This window comes from Carya illinoinensis, chromosome 7 (genome assembly GCF_018687715.1).
Source record: "Carya illinoinensis cultivar Pawnee chromosome 7, C.illinoinensisPawnee_v1, whole genome shotgun sequence".
NCBI classification, from domain to species: Eukaryota; Viridiplantae; Streptophyta; class Magnoliopsida; order Fagales; family Juglandaceae; genus Carya; species Carya illinoinensis.
In genome coordinates this window covers 1,176,321-1,195,615 of record NC_056758.1, presented here as the reverse complement: position 1 = coordinate 1,195,615, position 19,295 = coordinate 1,176,321, and the positions used below count along the sequence as shown (strand labels likewise).

At 35.4% G+C, this 19,295-nt stretch overlaps 2 protein-coding genes across 13 annotated transcripts; both read right to left on the bottom strand.

Moving 5' to 3' along the window:
* Positions 1–1,724: 1,724 nt before the first annotated feature.
* Positions 1,725–6,600, bottom strand: LOC122315736 (probable nucleolar protein 5-2). Of its 4 annotated transcripts, none has more exons than XM_043131854.1 (9): positions 6,482–6,600; positions 6,181–6,279; positions 5,911–5,952; positions 5,535–5,714; positions 5,261–5,425; positions 4,029–4,229; positions 2,683–3,180; positions 2,466–2,600; positions 1,725–2,383 (listed from the first exon to the last, which is right to left on the bottom strand). In XM_043131854.1, exons 2-9 carry the CDS (start codon positions 6,256–6,258, stop codon positions 1,952–1,954), a joined length of 1,731 nt encoding a protein of 576 aa, XP_042987788.1. In that variant the 5' UTR covers positions 6,259–6,279; positions 6,482–6,600; the 3' UTR covers positions 1,725–1,951. The 4 variants fall into 4 exon arrangements, with proteins under 4 accessions (XP_042987788.1, XP_042987789.1, XP_042987787.1 ...); XM_043131855.1 differs by having other exon boundaries at positions 6,181–6,269; positions 6,482–6,574; XM_043131853.1 differs by having other exon boundaries at positions 6,181–6,319; positions 6,482–6,571.
* A 1,980-nt stretch (positions 6,601–8,580) lies between these two features.
* Positions 8,581–15,600, bottom strand: LOC122316473 (pentatricopeptide repeat-containing protein At3g12770-like). Of its 9 annotated transcripts, none has more exons than XM_043133010.1 (4): positions 12,749–15,600; positions 11,756–12,121; positions 11,583–11,642; positions 8,581–9,931 (listed from the first exon to the last, which is right to left on the bottom strand). In XM_043133010.1, the coding sequence occupies exon 1, from the start codon at positions 15,416–15,418 to the stop codon at positions 13,058–13,060; it is 2,361 nt and encodes a 786-aa protein (XP_042988944.1). In that variant the 5' UTR covers positions 15,419–15,600; the 3' UTR covers positions 8,581–9,931; positions 11,583–11,642; positions 11,756–12,121; positions 12,749–13,057. The 9 variants fall into 9 exon arrangements, with proteins under 9 accessions (XP_042988944.1, XP_042988946.1, XP_042988941.1 ...); XM_043133012.1 differs by having other exon boundaries at positions 8,581–9,908; XM_043133007.1 differs by having other exon boundaries at positions 11,583–12,121.
* Between the last annotated feature and the right edge of the window lie 3,695 nt (positions 15,601–19,295).

The window sequence follows — 19,295 nt, the reverse complement described above, 5'->3', positions numbered from 1 at the left end:
AAAAGTATGATTATTTATTTATTTATTTATTTTCATTATTTTGATTTATTTCATTTTTTATTTATTTGTATTTTTATACTTTCGTAATTTAACAATGGATCAGATTTATTTGTTTTTTATAAATTGTTTCATCTCATCTTATAATTTTACTATTATTCAAAATATCTTATCTTATTTAATTTGAACTGTGTATCCGAACGAGGAAGAATAAAAATGGAAGGAGAAGGGAAAACCGTCTGGAGTGAGAGAAGGAAGGAAGAAGAGAGTGTAGGTAAGGGTGACAATATGTTACACGACCCGTTAACCTAACACGAACACGACACGATAATAGCGAATTAGGATTTAGTCTTAACGGGTTCGGGTCAAAACGAGTTGACCCGTTAAGACACGATTGCTTAACGGGTTGATATGGTCAACCCATTTTGACCCATTGTGACACATTAAGAAAGTTAAAGTTACAATTATACCCTTAAACCTAAAATAAAATTGTTAAAATTTTAATTTCAATATTTTTATTGTTTGGATTGTAATTTTAGACTTGTAGTTAGTTTTATAATTTTTATAGATATTATAAATTTAATATTTATATAAAATTATGCTAAATTTAATCAGGTCAAACTAGTTAATTTCGACCCTATTCAACCAATTTACATAAATAATTGAAACGGATTATATTGTATCGTGTTAACCTATTTTGTAATATTCACTAATGGGTCAAAATGGGTTGACACGATACGACCTGTTATGTTAATGGGTCGTGTTAGGATTTGAGATTTTGACACAATAAGCTTAACGGGTCAGGTTAAGGTTAACCTATATAGTATAATATATATGTTTTGACACGACATGAGCACGACCCATTAACACAATTTGACACTCTTAAATGTAGGGTGCTTACCTAAACGGCGTTGTTCTGTGGTGTGGGCTGCCATTCTTGCAGGCCTGGGCCACGGCGTGGGCTTGCTGCTGGGCCTAGGTATTACAATGCAAATATCCTCAAGCGTGGCCAAGTCGAAATCACTTGAATGTGTAACGCATGGATTCTGTGCTGTTGAAACATTGGCAAACCGGAGCCTCTGTAAATCTAATTCCCGGACTATCAGCAAGGCCAGCTAAATCATGCTCCATGTACTGAAAGACAAGGTACAAACTACAGTGCATTCTTGATGTAGCCAAACCTTCTTAACTTCACAACATTGGGATGATCAAAACGCCGCAAAATGAGTCTCTCTCTAGCCATAATCTCACACTCTCAGGTTCCAAATTATCAAAACGAACCTTTTTCAGCGCAACAAGTTTACCTGTCAATATATATCTCTAGCTCTGTACATGTTACTATATGTTCCCTGCCCAATCTAACAGCAGAAGAAAATTCCAAGGAGGGAAAAAATCAAAAGCATGAATATCATAAACCATCATTAACCCTATACATCATGAATTGCCCATCTCAAATGACGTAACCATCATGTTTACTCTTCATTTTCATATATACAGGTAACATTGTGCATTGATTTCTAGCCTGTCGTCGCTACATTATTTGTGATAGGTAACTGATGTAAAAATCTCTAGATGAATGCATCTCAAATGACATGGGCTATTATCACATTCCTCCCATTTCTAACAAAATAAGCATCATATTGCTACCAAGTGCAGAATTTCCATGCCTACATCATATTGCTATTAAGGACACGACACCATTTTGTGTTATAGGAAATGGACCGAGATAAATAAACCAGAAATATTATAGATTCAAGTGACATTGCCAAATATTAGTTCTGTCCTCTCCCAGAGCAACTTCTTGCATTCATGTCCACAGATGTGAGAGGATGCACTACAAAAACTTTCCAACCAAAGAAACAGGAAAAAGCAATGAAAATTTTATTTTACAAATGAAAGTACCGACTTACCACCTAATTTCAACCAAAATTGTTTGGTTGCCATCCAGACCTATTCAATCCTTGCTTTTCTTCTTTTTCTTTTTATTCTTGCTCGGCAATTCAGACGATTCTTCTTGTTCGGCATGTTTTCTCTTCTTCTTCTTCTTCTTCTCACTGGAATCAACATTCTCATCCCTGTTCTGTGTCCCAGCATCCTCGTCCGAATGTTTCTTTTTCTTCTTCTTCTTTTCTTTTGTCCCCGCCTCTTTTTCTTCTGCATGCTCATTTCCATCAATTGGCATAGCTGTTTCTGCCTCATCAACTTTCTTCTTCTCTTTCTTTTCCTTTTTCTTCTTCTCCTTCTTACTAGTAGCAGGAGCCTCTGCACCTTCCCCAGTCAGAGTTGGCTCCTCTGCTTTCCTCTTCTTTGGGACAGTTTCCTCCCCATTGCCAGCAGCAGTATTCGCCATTTTCCCGAGAAGAGAATCCGCAGAAGGATTATACGTCTACATTAAAAGAAAAAAGAAGAGCTAATGAACACCAGACAACAAGGGGCAAAAATTATGACGCCAAAAAATAATTTTAGACCTTGGCAGCAGTTATCAATCCCCCAGCTCCCTTCTTTCGATCCTTGTCATAGACTTCTATCTTAGGTTTGCCTTTAGCTGACCCAGAAAAGCGACCCAATTCTCTACCTTCAAGATTCCTTAAACGTGCCTCAACCTGTCAAAAATCGTTTCATTAAAGAAAATGTTTCAATAAAAAGATCATGCAAGTGCCAGTCAAATTTGTGTGGAGTGAGTACCTTTGCTCGGTTCTCCAGGCCCAAGGAATTATCTTGATCATCTCCAAGAGCATCATATCTAATTGCTAATGCAGTTTTCGCAGCAAGTGACCGAGAAATCTTCCCCTTAAACTTTGGTGGTGCCTGACCAACCAATGACGCATGGTAGATAAGCCCATATTTAGGAGTAGCATGCTTAGTTTTCAATGCTCTGAAGAGAGCCTTTTCAGCTCCAAGAATCTGAATCGTGCTACCAGGCTGCTTTGAAAGATTCAGTAAACTGCCGCCATGGGCAATGAGGCGAGCACCAACAAGCTCCCCAACAAGGACAGTCAAATTTGGTGCGATCATGTTCATCCTGTTTTTTAAATATTCATAGAGCTGAGCTCTGTACTCAGAAAGAGACAGAACCTGGTCACAGAGTTCTTTGATATTAACCAAATCAAGGTCACTAATTTCAGTTCCCATTGATATCATAGCAGCTTCCTTTAATTCTGTCTCAACCTCATCTGACAATATCTGCAATATATATATATTTTTATCGGCAAATTAGATTTTATTGATCATAAAGATAGGCAAAAGCCCAAGTACACATGACATATCTGCAATATTTTGAGGAATCAAAACAACAGAAACTTCTAAGAGTATCATCTTCATTCCTTTTTTAAGAGGTAGTTGAGGGTCACCGAAAAAAGCAAAAGCCAGTAGTGGAGCGGTGATCTGTAACATCACCAGCATTAATACCTTACTTCAGCTTTCATTTAAGAGGTAGGGGTTGCTAAGCCTAACTAATAAAATAGGGGTAGGTAGTAATGGCAAGGTGTCCAGAATGGTCAAGCTTTTTAGATATCTCAAAATACATTTAGCAGCTACTAATGAGGGACCGAGGAGAGTGCATAAACTTTTCTACAAGTTCAACAGCATATGAAATTTCTGGGTGAGTCAGAGTGAAGTACTGGAGACCACCCACCATAACATACTCCTATTGGCCGATGGATCTGATAGCAGCTCACCATCATGAGAATACAGCTTGGCAGTAAGCTGGTTTCATTCTTTTATCAGAATAAAAACATATTGCAATTATTGCCCTTGATATCATGTTTTTTCATAGTGGAGAGTATAAGAATTTTAATAGTGAGCTCTATTTGCTAAACTGTGATACCATATGCTCTAAAGTAACTCTTTGACAGTATGACTGCTCATCTGAATCCACTAACCAATATGTGCAGCTTCTGGGATAGGATTGAATTTAAAAAAATGTAAATGGATTGGACTTGGATCCAGACATTACTAGGTTGAGTGGTACAAAAAGGGACAACCTATAGAAACATCTTTATATACTTCAAAAAGAAAGTAAGCCATTCCACCTCAGAAAAATCAAGCTTTGCAGCATTAGTACGGTCACCCATGAGCTTCACTGTCTTGGCATAATGGATGTTATCCGCGATAATCTTAGTCAGCTCAGGAAAATGCCAACCATACCATTCTCGAACCCTCATTGCATATGTATTCAGCTCTTTATCAAGGTCATCAAGCAATCCAATGGCCTGAATGATCATCGTATCCACCTAGAAAACGAGCAATAAATAAATGAGTTAAAAATAAAACATAGCTGCAAAATTTCAGTTCTCCCTTATTCAAGATTTTTTTATTGGCACTGGATATTCGAGAACAACGTTCCAACTAATCCCGGGGGTACACAGGCCCTTGGCAATAAGTTTCCTGCAAGTGCGCCTCGGGTAATTCAAGGGAAAAATCCCCCAGTCCAATGGCCCCTAGAGATTGCTTGCATCCAAAAGGATTCGAACCTTAGACCTTGAAGGGAGCATACCACCAAGACTAAGGTCTTTACCACTTGAGCCAACCTCTAGTTATTCTTGAATACCAATTCCCATCAGTTATTCAAGAAAATGCAGATTCCCACAGGCCATTAAAGGATGAAAATTTCCCTTAGAAACAAGGCACTGTAATGACCCTATGAAAGGCCAAGCCACATATGGGGGTTTCTACACCAATACTAAGCAAGCTACAATTCAAGTACCTTCGTATCATTATAAACCACAATAACCTCTCTCACTCAAGCAGTGTGCTGGAGACTGACTTTGATACAATTTTTAACAACTCAAAGGAAAAACCAAGCCACATCTAGGCTTATATGCCAAAGGGAGCAGTCAAGTTACAATTGGAGCCCTTTCTCATGATAAATCTAGGGTGTTGCCACTCAATGGAGACTAGTACAAACTGAAATTGAACTGATCAATATCATACATTGGTCTAACCCATTTTCCCAAGAATTAACAACTCATTAAAGAAATAAATCAACAAAGACACAGGTTCACAAACTATAATTAAGGTTTCCAGTTATAAATGACAACAGGTACGCAATCGATTCCCCAAAAATTAATATACCAAGCTTTCAGAAGAACCAAATTTCCTGCTTAACCATTTTTTTGATCGGTAATCAAGGTATTTTATTCATAAGAGTAGACATAGCCCAAATACAAATTTTCTGCTTCATAAGAAACCATATATTCAACGAAGTTCACATTCTTTATTGTCGTCTTTAAAGACCACTTATTAAACGCATAAAGAAACACACCTTATCAGCACTGAACTTCAGCTTGTATCTAGATAAGCTATGAGATAAACCCAAACTCATTGGTGCCAAATCTTGAACACCGAGGCCAGATATGAGCTCAGTCATCTGATGTCTGACACCTCTCATCAACTCCATAACAGCCTGGTTGTGGACGCATTCTATTTTCTGCAATACAATTATCACTCTGACTTAAAAAAAAAAAAAAAAAAAGAAGCTAAAACAAAAACTAAATTCTATTACACTTTAGGCTATCATTAGTAAGTTCCCAACATACTAGTTTGTCCTTAATGATGTTCCCAAGCTTTGAATCAGCCACAGCCAATGTTTCACCACTGCAGTGTGCACGCAAGAACTTCCGCAATCCCTTGCTGGGTTTGCTATCAATCAACAGGGTCGCTGCTTCCAAAGCTTCTGACGTATTCTCAAACTTGGAAAATGCTTTCAGCTTCACCACCTAAAGTTTAATACCCAAAACCAAAAAAGAGATTCATCACTAAGACAGATTACGAATACGAAATCAAGACGCCCAATTTAAAACAAAAGTTTGTAATCGGCATTTTTTGCACGCCATAGGATCATTTTTTTTAGGGAAGTGTGAGTGATTTTTCTTAACCAACAGAGAGGAACAAGAAATTGACAGAGCAGATTACCTGTCTAGCTGTCTCTGCACTGGAAAACTCCTTCCACAGGTCCTGCATCACAATTATATAAGTCAAATAGTAAAGTAGAGAAGTTGACCCAACAGAAAAGGAAAAGACTTGTTCTCTCGACTCTCCAGGTAAACGTTCCATTATTTGAAAACCAAATATATGTCGTAAATCCAAACATTGGACACAATTTTCCTTCACGTTTCTCAGCAACCAATCAAAATGCGCATAAGAAGTTTGAATATATATATATATATAGACATACATACATACCTCAACTTTGTTGAGCTTCCCTTCATCCAAAACCTTGAAGAGGGCGAAACCCGCCGGAGTTTCAAACAACAGAATCATTCTTCAACTTCCTGAAAATCCCTAACACACAAAAATCCAGCTCCTTGTTCACTCAAACTAACTACATGCAGAAACGGAACATAACCCAACTTGAGCTCGCAAAAAAAAGCCAAATATCCCTAACACATATTCATCAAAGAAAATGTATAAGAGAAGGAAGAGGAAGAGAAGGAGCAGGAGATCCTAGGGTTTGGCTAACAAAAGAGAGGCCCCAATTTCATACCTCTGTTTCTGCCTGCGTTTGTGCGAGAAGAGGAAGGGGGGAAGGAAAAGAAGAGTGCGGAGCGGGCGTCAAGGGAGGGTCTATGCTAGGGTTTAAGGCTTTAAGCCTTTAAGTGAACCGTGAACTTATGTTATTAAATAATGGGTTTTGCTACGTACAGTCGGTAAATGCAGTCGACGTGCAGTCGGTTGTATGGAATAAATAAAAAAAAATTATAAAAAAATTATTTTATATTCAGGGAAGTCTACATGAATAAAAAAAAGTTATTTTTTTTTCATGTAGATTCCGTATTAATTCACTTTTTTTTCCACAACTGCATGCCGACTGCAAAAAACATTTCTCTTAAATAATTATAGATAAAAAGCTGGGCCGGGCTGGAAGTTTCCAATTCTCAAACCCATTCTACACTGAGTTAAGATCTAAGGTTTTTTTTTTTTTTTGAAAAATGCTACGGTCATAAAGAAATTATATAAAAATAATTATACAAATTAATGTGACTTCATATAATTTATCATATTTACTTTATAATAAAAGTAACTTTACAATCCTACAAATCATATCAAATTATATCAGTTTGTAGAATTATTTTTGTGTAATTCCCTTGTGGTTTGAATATTTTTTTTGTTTAGGTCTGAAAACATAATGTATATGTCACTTTTTAATTTATAAGATTTAATTTGTAAGATTTAAGATTTCTCTTTTAAATCAATAATGTTATATAAGTGATGTGAATAATTTATTTTACACATCGACTTGCAAATAAAAAAAAAAACTTTTTAATTAAGATAAAATATGATGTTGTACCAAACTTGCAACCACCTGAACTATAGGCTAATCATAAATCTATAATTATATTTGTATTCAGTCCAGGATCTCTACAAACTTTTAGGATATTCTACAAGTGGATTCTTTAAATTATTAACCACTATTTTCAGTTTTGATAATAAGGATTTTGCCACATCAACATTTTTTTTTTCAATTTAGTAGTAAAAATTATGTTAATATATTAAATATTTGGATTTAAAAGTGATAAATATTATTTTTGTTGTTGAATTTCCTATACTTTAGCTAAATCCTTTTATTTGGGTAGATTTACAATAAAATAAATAAATAATTTTTTTTTTTTTCAATCTAATATGTCAACAATGTTTTAAGGTGTATAAGCCTTGCGTATTCTTGTTAAAAAAAAATGAATAATCTAGGACCAACAGGCAGACTCCACATTTAAAAAAAAAAATGCACGAGACTTGCACACTCTAAGATTATATCTAGCATTAATTTAAACTTAATAATATAATTTTTCCACTTGTTGAGGAAAGTGTTAGGAGAGAGTAAGTTTTGATATTACCTCTTAACAGGTTGATGGAGTTATTGTAGTTGTTGTTGCTTTGTTTAGAACTACAATAATTTAATAGAATGAATATAATTGTTTTTCTTTGTCTGAAGTTTTATTGTCTATTGTTGTTGTTTATTGCTGCGGCTCGGTTTTTTGTTCTTTTAACAGCATTTCATCCTCATCGGCTTGGCCAAATGAGAAAGATGGCCAAAATTTAGATAATCTATGCCAAAAAGACCCCACATTATATTGGACATATCTAAAATAGTTTGGATTTCAGCTATAATGCTTGGCCAAATATACAAGACAACTGTTGGTTCATCAAATATTAAAATACTAGTTTCTCACTCCAAGCAAAACTACTATTTGGTTAGTAATTAAGAAATTTAGATGAGTTTAATCAAATATTTTTTGTTATTAGCATTAAATAACATTTGAAAATATGATTTTTTTAATATTAATTTAATTAGAATATAATTGTTATTAACATTTAATTGGTAGAACTATAAAATGTGATAAAAATAAATTAAATAACAAATTATGAAATTAATAATATTTTATTATTATATAGAGATTGAATGAAGAATTCAATATGGGGATTGAATTTTAAGATTGAATTTTAATAGAATAGGCAAATGCTAAAAAATGTAATATTGACTAAATTTTAAAGATGCATTTGGCTAAATCAATGAGGATGCTCAAAAGGCAAGCTTAGCCAAATGCAAGCTTGGAGAATGAGGACACAGAACTCAGCAACTTTAGGTAATGACAATACAGATCTTGTAAACCAATATATAATCGCTATTAAGTATACATAGAGATAATGCTCGAGCAATATAAAACTCACATGTACATAGACTATGGGCAAAGTACCATTTGTGCTTGTTACAATGAAGAAGCATTAATGGCTTCTCAAAAACCACCATATTGCATAACGAAAATATAATAGAAGAGAATCTTGTAGTGTATCTATAATCCATTCATAACCTAACTTTCTGAACTCTGAACCCACTCTTGACCCATCTAAAAGTCCTAAATCTTTCTTTCTGTGTTTGGCGACACTGCATCATTGCCGGAATTTGGTATCTTTCTCAATGGTGGAGCTGAACAAACGGGCACAACTGATCTAATTCGAACAGCTGGTGCCATGAAAGCAGGAGGTACTTCTCCAAGGTTAAATCATTCAGATGGTCTGGTTGAACATGAAGGAGCCGCAATTCTGATCCTTGGTGGAGCAGCTCCAAGTGATGCCATATTTTGAGGTCTGACCTCCTCCATTGATGCAGTGGGGTGCATAGTTCTGATCTTTACGGGAGCAGTTGCAGATGAAGGTGGTCTGAAATTTCTGTGGGAACTTGCTCTTGGAGGATATTGGGGTCTGAGATTTGGCTGAGAAGAGTCAATACACGGTTCCGTAATTGTAAATCAACTGGCTTAAATATGGAATCTACGCCAGTATAAGAAGCCCGCTCAAATTGTCCTCTGGTTCCCTTCTAACTGAAGACTTCAATTTTTCCCGTCTATTCCACTAATGCTCTGCTTGTCATCCTCTGGGAATATTTCCAGGATTTGCGGTTCAGCATTATTATTGTTGCTAAAACTAGGGGGTTTGGAAACTCCAGATGAAGAGTACTTGGATGATTCTTCTGGTTTCTCCTGCTGTATCTCTTGAATAGTCACTGTATACCTGCCCTTGATTGAACTAGGAACCAAATGGTTTGAGAAGCAGAATGTTGGGCCTGAGGCAGCAATTGTAATCCTGGGCCTCATCTAGATTGACTCTAGTTCCCTTCCTGGAAAATACAGACACTAGTCTGGCTGGAAAAAAGATTGCATCAATGGATAAATCTGAGGAACTGATGTAGTAGCTGCTGGAACTGTAAGTGCCAACAGGCGGTTTTGCTGCTGTAACAATTGTTCTTGCTGCCAGATTTGGTACATGGCCATTCAGGGAAGTATGCCCAGTTCTGGCATTGCATATGGTATAAGCTTGGGGTTTGCTGGGTTGATTCCCATAAGATGGGAGTGGATCTTTGGTGAACACGCCTCTGATAATTTTCGGCAGGTCTGTTTGACTCCGATGGTTGTAAACTTGCAAGGACACATTGTTGAATCTAAGATTTCAAGTTTTGTGTAATTATATATTTACACATGGATTTTGATGATAACAAATGAATTCAAAGAATAAAAAAGTCTCAAGTTCAAGTTGTCTACACAATAGAGTCAAGCACATCAAAGAAACAAGCATGAACAAGAAGGGAACAAGTTCACATTAAAATTATAGAGTAATGTTGTAAATCTCTTAAAAATTCGAAATTAGGATTAAAGCTAAAAATTAATATTTTATCATAAAACATTAAAATACATTTTTCTACATGTGCATGAATATTTTGAAAATTAAATTTGAAAATTTTGAAAGATGACTGATTGTCATCTTTCACATGTGCACATGTTTTATCTGAATATTTTCAAAAGTGATTGATGCTTTTTTAGACTTATACAAAAGGTAGATGATTTTGTTTGAAAAATTTGAAAAGTAAAGTGTGCTCCTTTTGTCATATACAAAAAGTAAAAGATTAGGTTTGAATTTTTTGAAAAAGAAAGTGTGCTCCTTTGGTCATATGCAAAAAGTAAAAAATTAAGTTTGAATTTTTTTGAAAAAGAAAGTGTGCTCCTTTTGTCATATGCCAAAAGTAAAAGATTATGTTTGAATTTTTTAAAAAAGTGAATGATATTGTCTTTGACATGTGAATCTTTTTAAATTTGAATATTAAGTTTCATATGCCTATAAATAGATCATTTGAGAGTTTCACATTCACAACACCAAGAACATACAATATTCATTCAAAGCTTTCACTCTCTATTTTCTAAGCATTGAGCCTTAATCCTTGTTCATTTTGAGAGATATAGTTTGTGCTGTATTGTTCTTATTTTACTCATTGAGGAGTGTTTTTTGATAACCTACCCACTATCAGCTCTTATATCAGTAAAAAGGTGTGTATAACCCTTATGCGTGTAGAAAGTGTTCTATACAGAGAATAGTTAAATCACCACGTGTAAGGTGATTGCAAGTGTAGAGGGTGTTCTACACGGATCCTTTGTAGCAGTGTTGTTCAAAGGTGTAATAGGTTTCTATCTCCACCTGAAAGAGGTTGAATAGTGAATTTGGGGATCCTTAAGGGGTAGCTTGAGGCGAGGACGTAGGCAGTGGGGCCAAACCTCGTTAACATACTGAGTTTGCTTCTTTCTTACCCTTACTCTTTATATTTATTACTGTTTTGTATTTTGTTTATATTTTATATTGTATATTTGATTTATAATTGTTATTTTTTTTAAATACAACTCAATTCATCCCCCCTCTTGTGTTAGTCAAGCAATGGTCACTTGTTCCTTATTAAAATGGTTTACTAAAGCTTGTGGTTTAATAAGGAAGACAAGTTTTATCAATGATTCAAAAAGGCAGTATCAAAGTACACACGGGATATCCAAAGATACAGCTAATTTGAGAAAGAAACTAGATCAAGAAAATCCTAGAAATTAGAGCTGAGGAAACATAAGTGGGCAGCCATCCAATACTAAAGTGTCCTAAAAAAGAAAGCTGAGTTCCTCTATTTTCCTCATAAAATCATTGAATTTTACAGATCAGAATCATTTTTCACAAGGGCTCTTGTAATCACTATCAAATCTTCCCATCTAACATGTTATAGAATTGCCACCCATCCAGGCAACGCCCAATTTAACCAGAAGACAACATAAACTGCTTACCACTAAGTGCTTCCTATCTCACAATGAAGTAAGAGGTGATCCATGGTTCCACCATCTCTCCTACATATGCAGCATCACTTAATTACAATGGCATGTCTCTTCCAAGTAATATGGGGATGGATACCATTCAAAAGAAAGAAAAAAAAGAATGGCAGTGAGGAGTGAGGACCCACCTCAGACCAGGAATCAGGATAGTCGGAGAAGGAAGCTAGACAGTGGGCATTCAGATTGGGTCAGCTTGAGGTTTCATCAAAACCACTAGATTGACTTTGATTTGGTCAGTGTAGGAGCTAGCACTGAGATGAGAGAGGGCCTCTTTTTAGAGTTGGATGGTGTGCTTGTGTTGTTTTTGAGCAAATTAACGTTACCACCAAATGAAGTGTAGAATCTAACATCTCATACTGCCCACTACTACTTCACATGGTCTGGTCTTCATTGTTGGTGCGGACTTCTGTGCCTCCAGAATTAAGCTCGCTGGATCTTAAACGTATGGGTTTCTTCTCCTTGTTTTTCCCCTCTTTTTGTATTTTTCTTTTCATCTGAGATAAATATCACAGCACAGATATACTTACAAAATATATATAAATATATCACAGCACAGATATGGTTATTTGTTGACTTTGTGGTTCATACATGAATTAATATTTAGGACATGGGATGGAGACCGTGTTTGTTTGTCTTTTTAATATGTGGAGAGCAGATTTAGTGATAATTTACTGTAAGCATATACCAAAAAGGTGCAAAAGGTGAAAATAATATAGAACAAGTTGGCTTACAAAAAACAAAATATAGAACAAGTTGGACAACATTTTTTAGCCCAAAAACTACATCCAAGATTTGAAGAAAAATCATCAGTAGGCTAACTTTCTCAAAAAGCAGATCCTTTTTTACGGTGACAATATCAACTTCAAGGAAAATGTCACATATAGAGGTACAGGTTTTGACCTAATTAGGCTGAATTGGTTAAGGCTTTGTAGAGTTGAGTTGAGTTGCATAAATGAAAATACAGTCAGCAAAACCAATAGTTTGAGTTTACACAGAAAAACCAAATCCAAATCCAAATCCAAAACCCAGATTACCAGACTCCCAGATCAATGATCAAGCACTCAAAAGTCTGTGTCACAAGGGAAACAGTATAGCTAAGAGGAAAAGACGAAGAATTTGACCTTCAAGGAGATGCTTTTTGAGGATGCTTCCATTAATGAAGTTAGATGCGGCAGTTTCCTCAGCACTTTTGTGGATCTTGTTAGGTTTCCAGCTTGTTGCTTTTCCCATACGTATGTGGATAACACTGTTCATTGGAGCTATCCGCTAGTTGAAAGAGAATCTCTATCTTGTTTGCATAAATGGTGACAATCTCCCTCTAAAATTAGGTTCTTCAATCCAAATGAGGTGTTGCAGCTTCCGAAATGTCCAGTGAGGCTGCGTTTGCCATTTGCTTGCCATTTCCTCTAAAGAATATCTCATTTTACCCATCACCAGTAGCCATTGCAGGAGCATTTCCCATCAAAAAAGTGATGGAAACGATTGGCATCTCTTACAATGATTTCCCTCTCGACAATCTTAGATATATATTTGGTCACAACATGACAGTCGGTGCAAATGCGCAGATTCTTGGTGATCCTAATCAAGCTCCCAGCTGGCGTGCTTAAAAGACCAAAAGCAATGGCTAATCTCTCACTATGGCCCCAGAGCAACTTAACCTTCATTGGCTCCTCTATATCACGCAGAACACAACTGGTATCTGGCACATAACCAGAAGCCTCAACCTCCAGCCTCAAACTTTCCAAAAACTGATAAATATATGCCCACCTTGGATGACTATAATCTCCTGCAAAAAATGTGTAGACCTGGTTTCCTACTTCAATGGAACTATAGCCAGGTGTTTTTTTCAGACCCCGTGATCTCATGAGGCCTCGAATGTAATTTACTGCATCCCATCTCCTTGCTTCAGCATATATGTTTGATAGCACAACGTAAATTCCAGGATTCATAGAATCTAAATGAAGTAATCTATCTGCTGTTTGAATTCCGATATCAATGTTTCTGTGAGTTCGACATCCACTCAGTAAAGCTTCAAGCACGGCACTGCCCGGTTGAAAAGGCATTTTTCTGACTAATGCCTCGGCTTCCTCAATACGGCCAGCCCGGCTAAGAAGATCCACAAAACAAGCGTAGTGCTTCTCAGTAGGCCTAATGTTATGGGCTCCCTCCATTTTGTGAAACAAAATAATGCCATCTTCCACAAGCCCCGAGTGACTACAAGCAGTGAGAAGAGCAACAAAGGTGGTTTGATTTGGCTTCAGCCCCTGCTCTATCATTTTTTGATAGACACCAACAGCTTGATGCCCTTGGCCATGCATCCCATATCCTGTTATCATCGAGTTCCATAGAATAACATCTCTAGAGAGGAGCCCACTGCCAAATACTCTCTCAGCAGAGTTTATCTTTCCACACTTGGCATACATATCAATCAGGGCTGTCACATTAACTACATCAAATGCAAAACCATTGCGAATTAAATGAGAATGGACGCTTCTTCCTTTCTTCAAAGAGCCTAGGTGGGCACACGAATGGATCAAACTGACAAGGGTGACAGAATTGGCTGCAACTCCCTCTTCTTGCATCTGACTAAATAAATTCAGGGTATCTTCGGCATGCCCATTCTGTGCTAGCCCTACTAGCATGGCAGTCCAAGTAACCACATTCCTGTGTTTCATTCTATCAAAGACATTGGATGCCTGCTTCAAGGCGCCGCATTTAGAATACAGATCAACAATTGCAGTAGACAAAATGAGATCCGAACTAAGACCCTTCCTATACATACAACCATGGAGGACTTTTCCACCGCCCAAATCAGCCGTTTGAGCACAACCCTGAAGGAGGCAAACCATGGTTCCTGAATCAAACCCACCACCACTATATACCAACCTGCGAAAGAGGTCAACAGCTTCTCGCACCAAACCATTTTGAACAAATCCTGACATCATAGCATTCCACGATACCAAATTTCTTGTGGGCATGCTATCAAAAACCCAACGAGCAATTTCAACATAACCCATCTTACTATACATATCAACCAATGAGGTAAGCACCAAAACATCACCGCCCATTCCTAATCCAAGTACACACCCATGAACACATTCGCCAAGTTTCAAATATCTTGCTTCTACACAAGCTTGGATCAAACTTACCATAGTTACGGGACTTGGCCTAATCCCCAAACGACGCATATCAAAAAACAAATCAAAAGCCTCATTAGAGTGGCATGCCTGCACACACCCACCGATCATAGAGTTCCAACAAACAACATCCCTCTCAGGCATTGCGTCAAAGACCCTTCGTGCTTCATCAATACTACCAAATTTCACCAAGAAATTAATAATCGAACTCCCCAAAAAAGGGTCACTTTCAAGTCCTTTTTCGGCCGCCCTTCTAATTACTTCCCTGCCCATTTTATAATCAAATAAGCCCATGCATGCCCTGAGCGCAAAATTGCATGTATAACTATCAATCTCCATATTGCCAGACCCCATCAATTTAAACAACTCAAGGGTCTCATGGTACCTCTCATTTCTCACATACCCACCAACCATGGCATTGCATAGAATAGTTCTCGGATGAGAAAATTGAACAAACACGTGACGAGCATCGCCCACGTGTCCCAGATCACAATACGTCCTGACAAGTTTTGTAGCCAAAAACTGATCTTCGAGAACGGGATTGGTGATAGTCTGAGCATGGATGGACTTGACCAGGATGAGGCTATTTGAGAATTCTTGTAAAAGCGACAAGAATCTGTAAACAAATGGACGGCAATCGATTGCATAGGGCATCACTGAATGAAGAGGTAGAGGCAACGAAGGTCGGGGAGTAAATAAGTCTGAAAGCCATAAGCTACTGTGTGCTGTGCAAAAAGCGTGCTGATCTCGTTTGCATATTGAAAGTTCACACAGTGCCTTGGGGAGGGAAAAATATTCTTCTACAGGTAGTCCGTAACAGCGATATTCTTACACTTTATTTACTAATTACTATCGTTTATTAGTCAACTATTTTTTTTTTCTTTTGTTTTTTAAATCTCGAATAAAAATCTCAAAACATCACATCCTTACATAATTTAAAATAAAATAAATTTAATTAACAAATATAATTATATAATTTAATTAAAAATAAATTTAATCTTAAAAAAATAGACTCAAAGCAAGGAGATCATGTTCGAGAATTTTTAATCCATAATCAAATAGTAAAAAGTAAACAAAACAGATAAGTAGTAAAGTAATTGTAAAGAAAGTGTAAGGATATCGTTATCCAAATATTCAATGCTTCTTATAATATTATTAGTTCTATTTTATGAATTTTTAGAATAATTCATTATATATTACTGTGGAGAGGACGATGAAACTTCCAATTATATTAACAATCTTAAATTAGAATTAATATTCTCTAAATACGACTCACTCCAATAAAGTTGGAGTTTGAATCCAAACTCTGTTGACTCTGACTTATCGGAACGAAGTTGATATGGAGTCATACATAATAACATACATATACATTTTTGGCACACACCGCATATATAACACTCAAATTAAAACCAATAAATTAAATCCAACAAATTGATAGAGATTGAGCATCAGAGACACTATAATTAAAATAAATAACACTCAAATTAATCAAGAGCCGAAAGAGAGACAAAGAACAAGAGAGAAAGAGATTAAATTAAACAATTTATATTTTGATTAGAGAAGAGACAGATGACGGCCGACTGAGAGCAACTAAATAAGGAGTATCTAGCTAAGGGTAGTGGCAACCAGTGAGTGAAGGAGAGAGGGTTTTGGGAAGAAAAGAAATTCAAATTGGAGAGAGAGAGAGAGAGAGAGAGAGAGAGGTGAAATGGAAGGTTTCAAGTGAGAAATGGAAGGTCTCAAGTGATGGGGTTAGGATTAGTGCAAAACGACCCCGTTTGGATGGGGTAAAACGACGCCATTTTAATTAATGGACTAAGGCTCTACAATCGACTTACAACATAAATGGTGCCCTTTTGGTTGAAATGGGCTGGGCTCTTTAGGCTTGGTTCCATGCAGTTTTGGACTTTTGTTTTTTAAACCTTGTTTTTTCCCCCAACCTTCAAATGAAATTTCAAATTTAGTTTTTGCTTAATTCCTATTTTTTTTAAATTTTAAAAAGTATTTTTTTAGTTCTTTTAAATACTAAATTTAATTGTTTATATTGAATCATTAAAAATTAAAAATGACTAATTTACTAGTATTAAGTTATGAGTAGTTTATAGGTTATAAACTAATTAATAGTCATACATATTTTATCACCTAGCAGTTATCACATTGGTTATTAGTCTATTATTTGAATTTAATTATATAAATTCTATACTAATATATAACTTATTTTTATATTATAATTATACTATAGTGTCTAATTAAATGTTATTATACTATGATATTACATATTATTATATTATACTAATGTCTAACTTATTTCTATACTATATTTATTTTTAGTGTCTAATTACATGTTATTATACTTTAATAAATTAGTATTATGTGTTAGAAGTATTATACTAGACTTATTTCTATATTAGTGTCTAATTTATTTTTGTACTAAACTTATACTACAGTATCTAATTACATATTATACAATTTTTAACTTATTTCTAACTTATGTATGGTAGTAATACTATGATGTTTACATGTACTCAACTATTATTAGTCTATTTATATTATAGTATAAGTATATTATTTTATAATAATTAGTTCATACTAGTATATTATTGAATTTAACTATATAGATTCTAATTATATAGTTCTAGTACAAATGATCAATATATAGATAAATACATAATTTTATAATATATGTAAAATGCAAAGTCGAAGTCCCTGTTAGAGCATAAAGTTGGAGTTGGACCAGATTGGAGTTAGAGTCGGTCTAAAGATACCTTTGACTCCGACTCTGACTAAAATTTTTTTTAAAAAAAAAATCAGACTCAGGCTCCATTTTGTTTGTAGTCAAATTTTCGAATTTTTCCTTAGCTATAGAAATGAAGAATCTACTCTTGATGCTTTAACATCATATAAGAACCGATTGAATGCTGTTGAAATGTATGTAACTGGGCACACACACAGAAAGATTGTACTTTGTAGTATTAGCCTAGCTGAATGCCTCAACGTGCAATGAATGCTAGGCTTGGAGTAGCAAAGATCATATATTAGCTTCAATCACACACACATATATATATATATATATATATATACAGAAACGCTTTGGACCGGAGGGTTCTATAAACTGAGAATAACGGAGGTCAATCACAGTTTGCCATGCAAGAGGTACATTTTAAACTCTGTACTGCGTGACGTAGGGAATAAACCGACTCATTTTCGTAAATAATGCATAAATTAACAGCAACTGTAGTATAAGTTTAGTACAAAAATAAATTAGACACTAGTATAGAAATAAATCTAGTATAACACTTCTAACACATAATACTAATTTATTAAAATATAATAACATGTAATTAGACACTAAAAATAAATATAGTATAGAAATAAGTTCGACATTAGTATAATATAATAATATGTAATATCATAGTATAATAACATTTAATTAGACACTATAGTATAATTATAGTATAAAAATAAGTTATATATTAGTATAGAATTTATATAATTAAATTCAAATAATAGACTAATAACCAATGTGATAACTGCTAGGTGATAAAATATTTATGACTATTAATTAGTTTACTAATTAATAGACTACTAATAGACTAATAACCAATGTGACAACGCGATGTACTGCGCGTGTTGAGCTGAAACCAGATACCTCTCTCTCTTCTCTCTCTCTCTCTCCCTCTTAGAAACCCTAACATTAAATCTGAATCTGAAGCTCAATCGGAAGCAAGCAAATAGAAAAATCAGTTTATCCCAAGTTCATCAAGGTTTATGTTTTTACTATATATTCTAGGCGTGAAAGTCTAAAACAAAAAGAAAGAAAAATTCCCGAACATGTTGAAACAAAAATTGGGTGTAAAGCTACTATATGTATAAAAAAGGATGGTGAAAGGTAGGTAGTATGCAAGTTTGTGCCTGAACACAATCATGGTCTACTCACACCAAGAAGTACCAGCTTGCTCCGTGGGCATAGAGGAGTGACACGTGTGCAAAAAAAACTCATTCTCACTTTGAATGAGTCTGGAGTACCGACAAGGAAGATAATGTCAGTGTTGAGTAAAGAATCAGGTGGTGATTTTAACATTGGTTGTATTGGTAAGGATGTCGAGAATTATTTGGGAAATAAAAAAAGAAAATTATTTGAGGAAGGAGATGCACAAAGGTTGTATGCATACTTTCTTGATCAACAGTGTAAAGAACCTGGATTTGTGTACTCCATGCAGGTTGATGAAAATAGGTGTATGGGAAGCTGTTTTTGGGCAGATGCAAGATCAAGGTCTGCATATCAATATTTTGGTGATGTTGTGACGTTTGATGCGACGTGTCTCACAAATATTTATAAGATGCAATTTGTGCTGTTTTCAGGAGTTAATCATCATCACCAAACCATAATGTTTGGTTGTACATTGTTAATTAATGAAACAACTGAATCTTATATATGGTTATTGAGAACATGACAGGAAGCAATGCTTGGGTGTGCCCCTTCAACTATTATTACTGATGATGATAAAGCCATGGCCAAGGCCATTGCAGA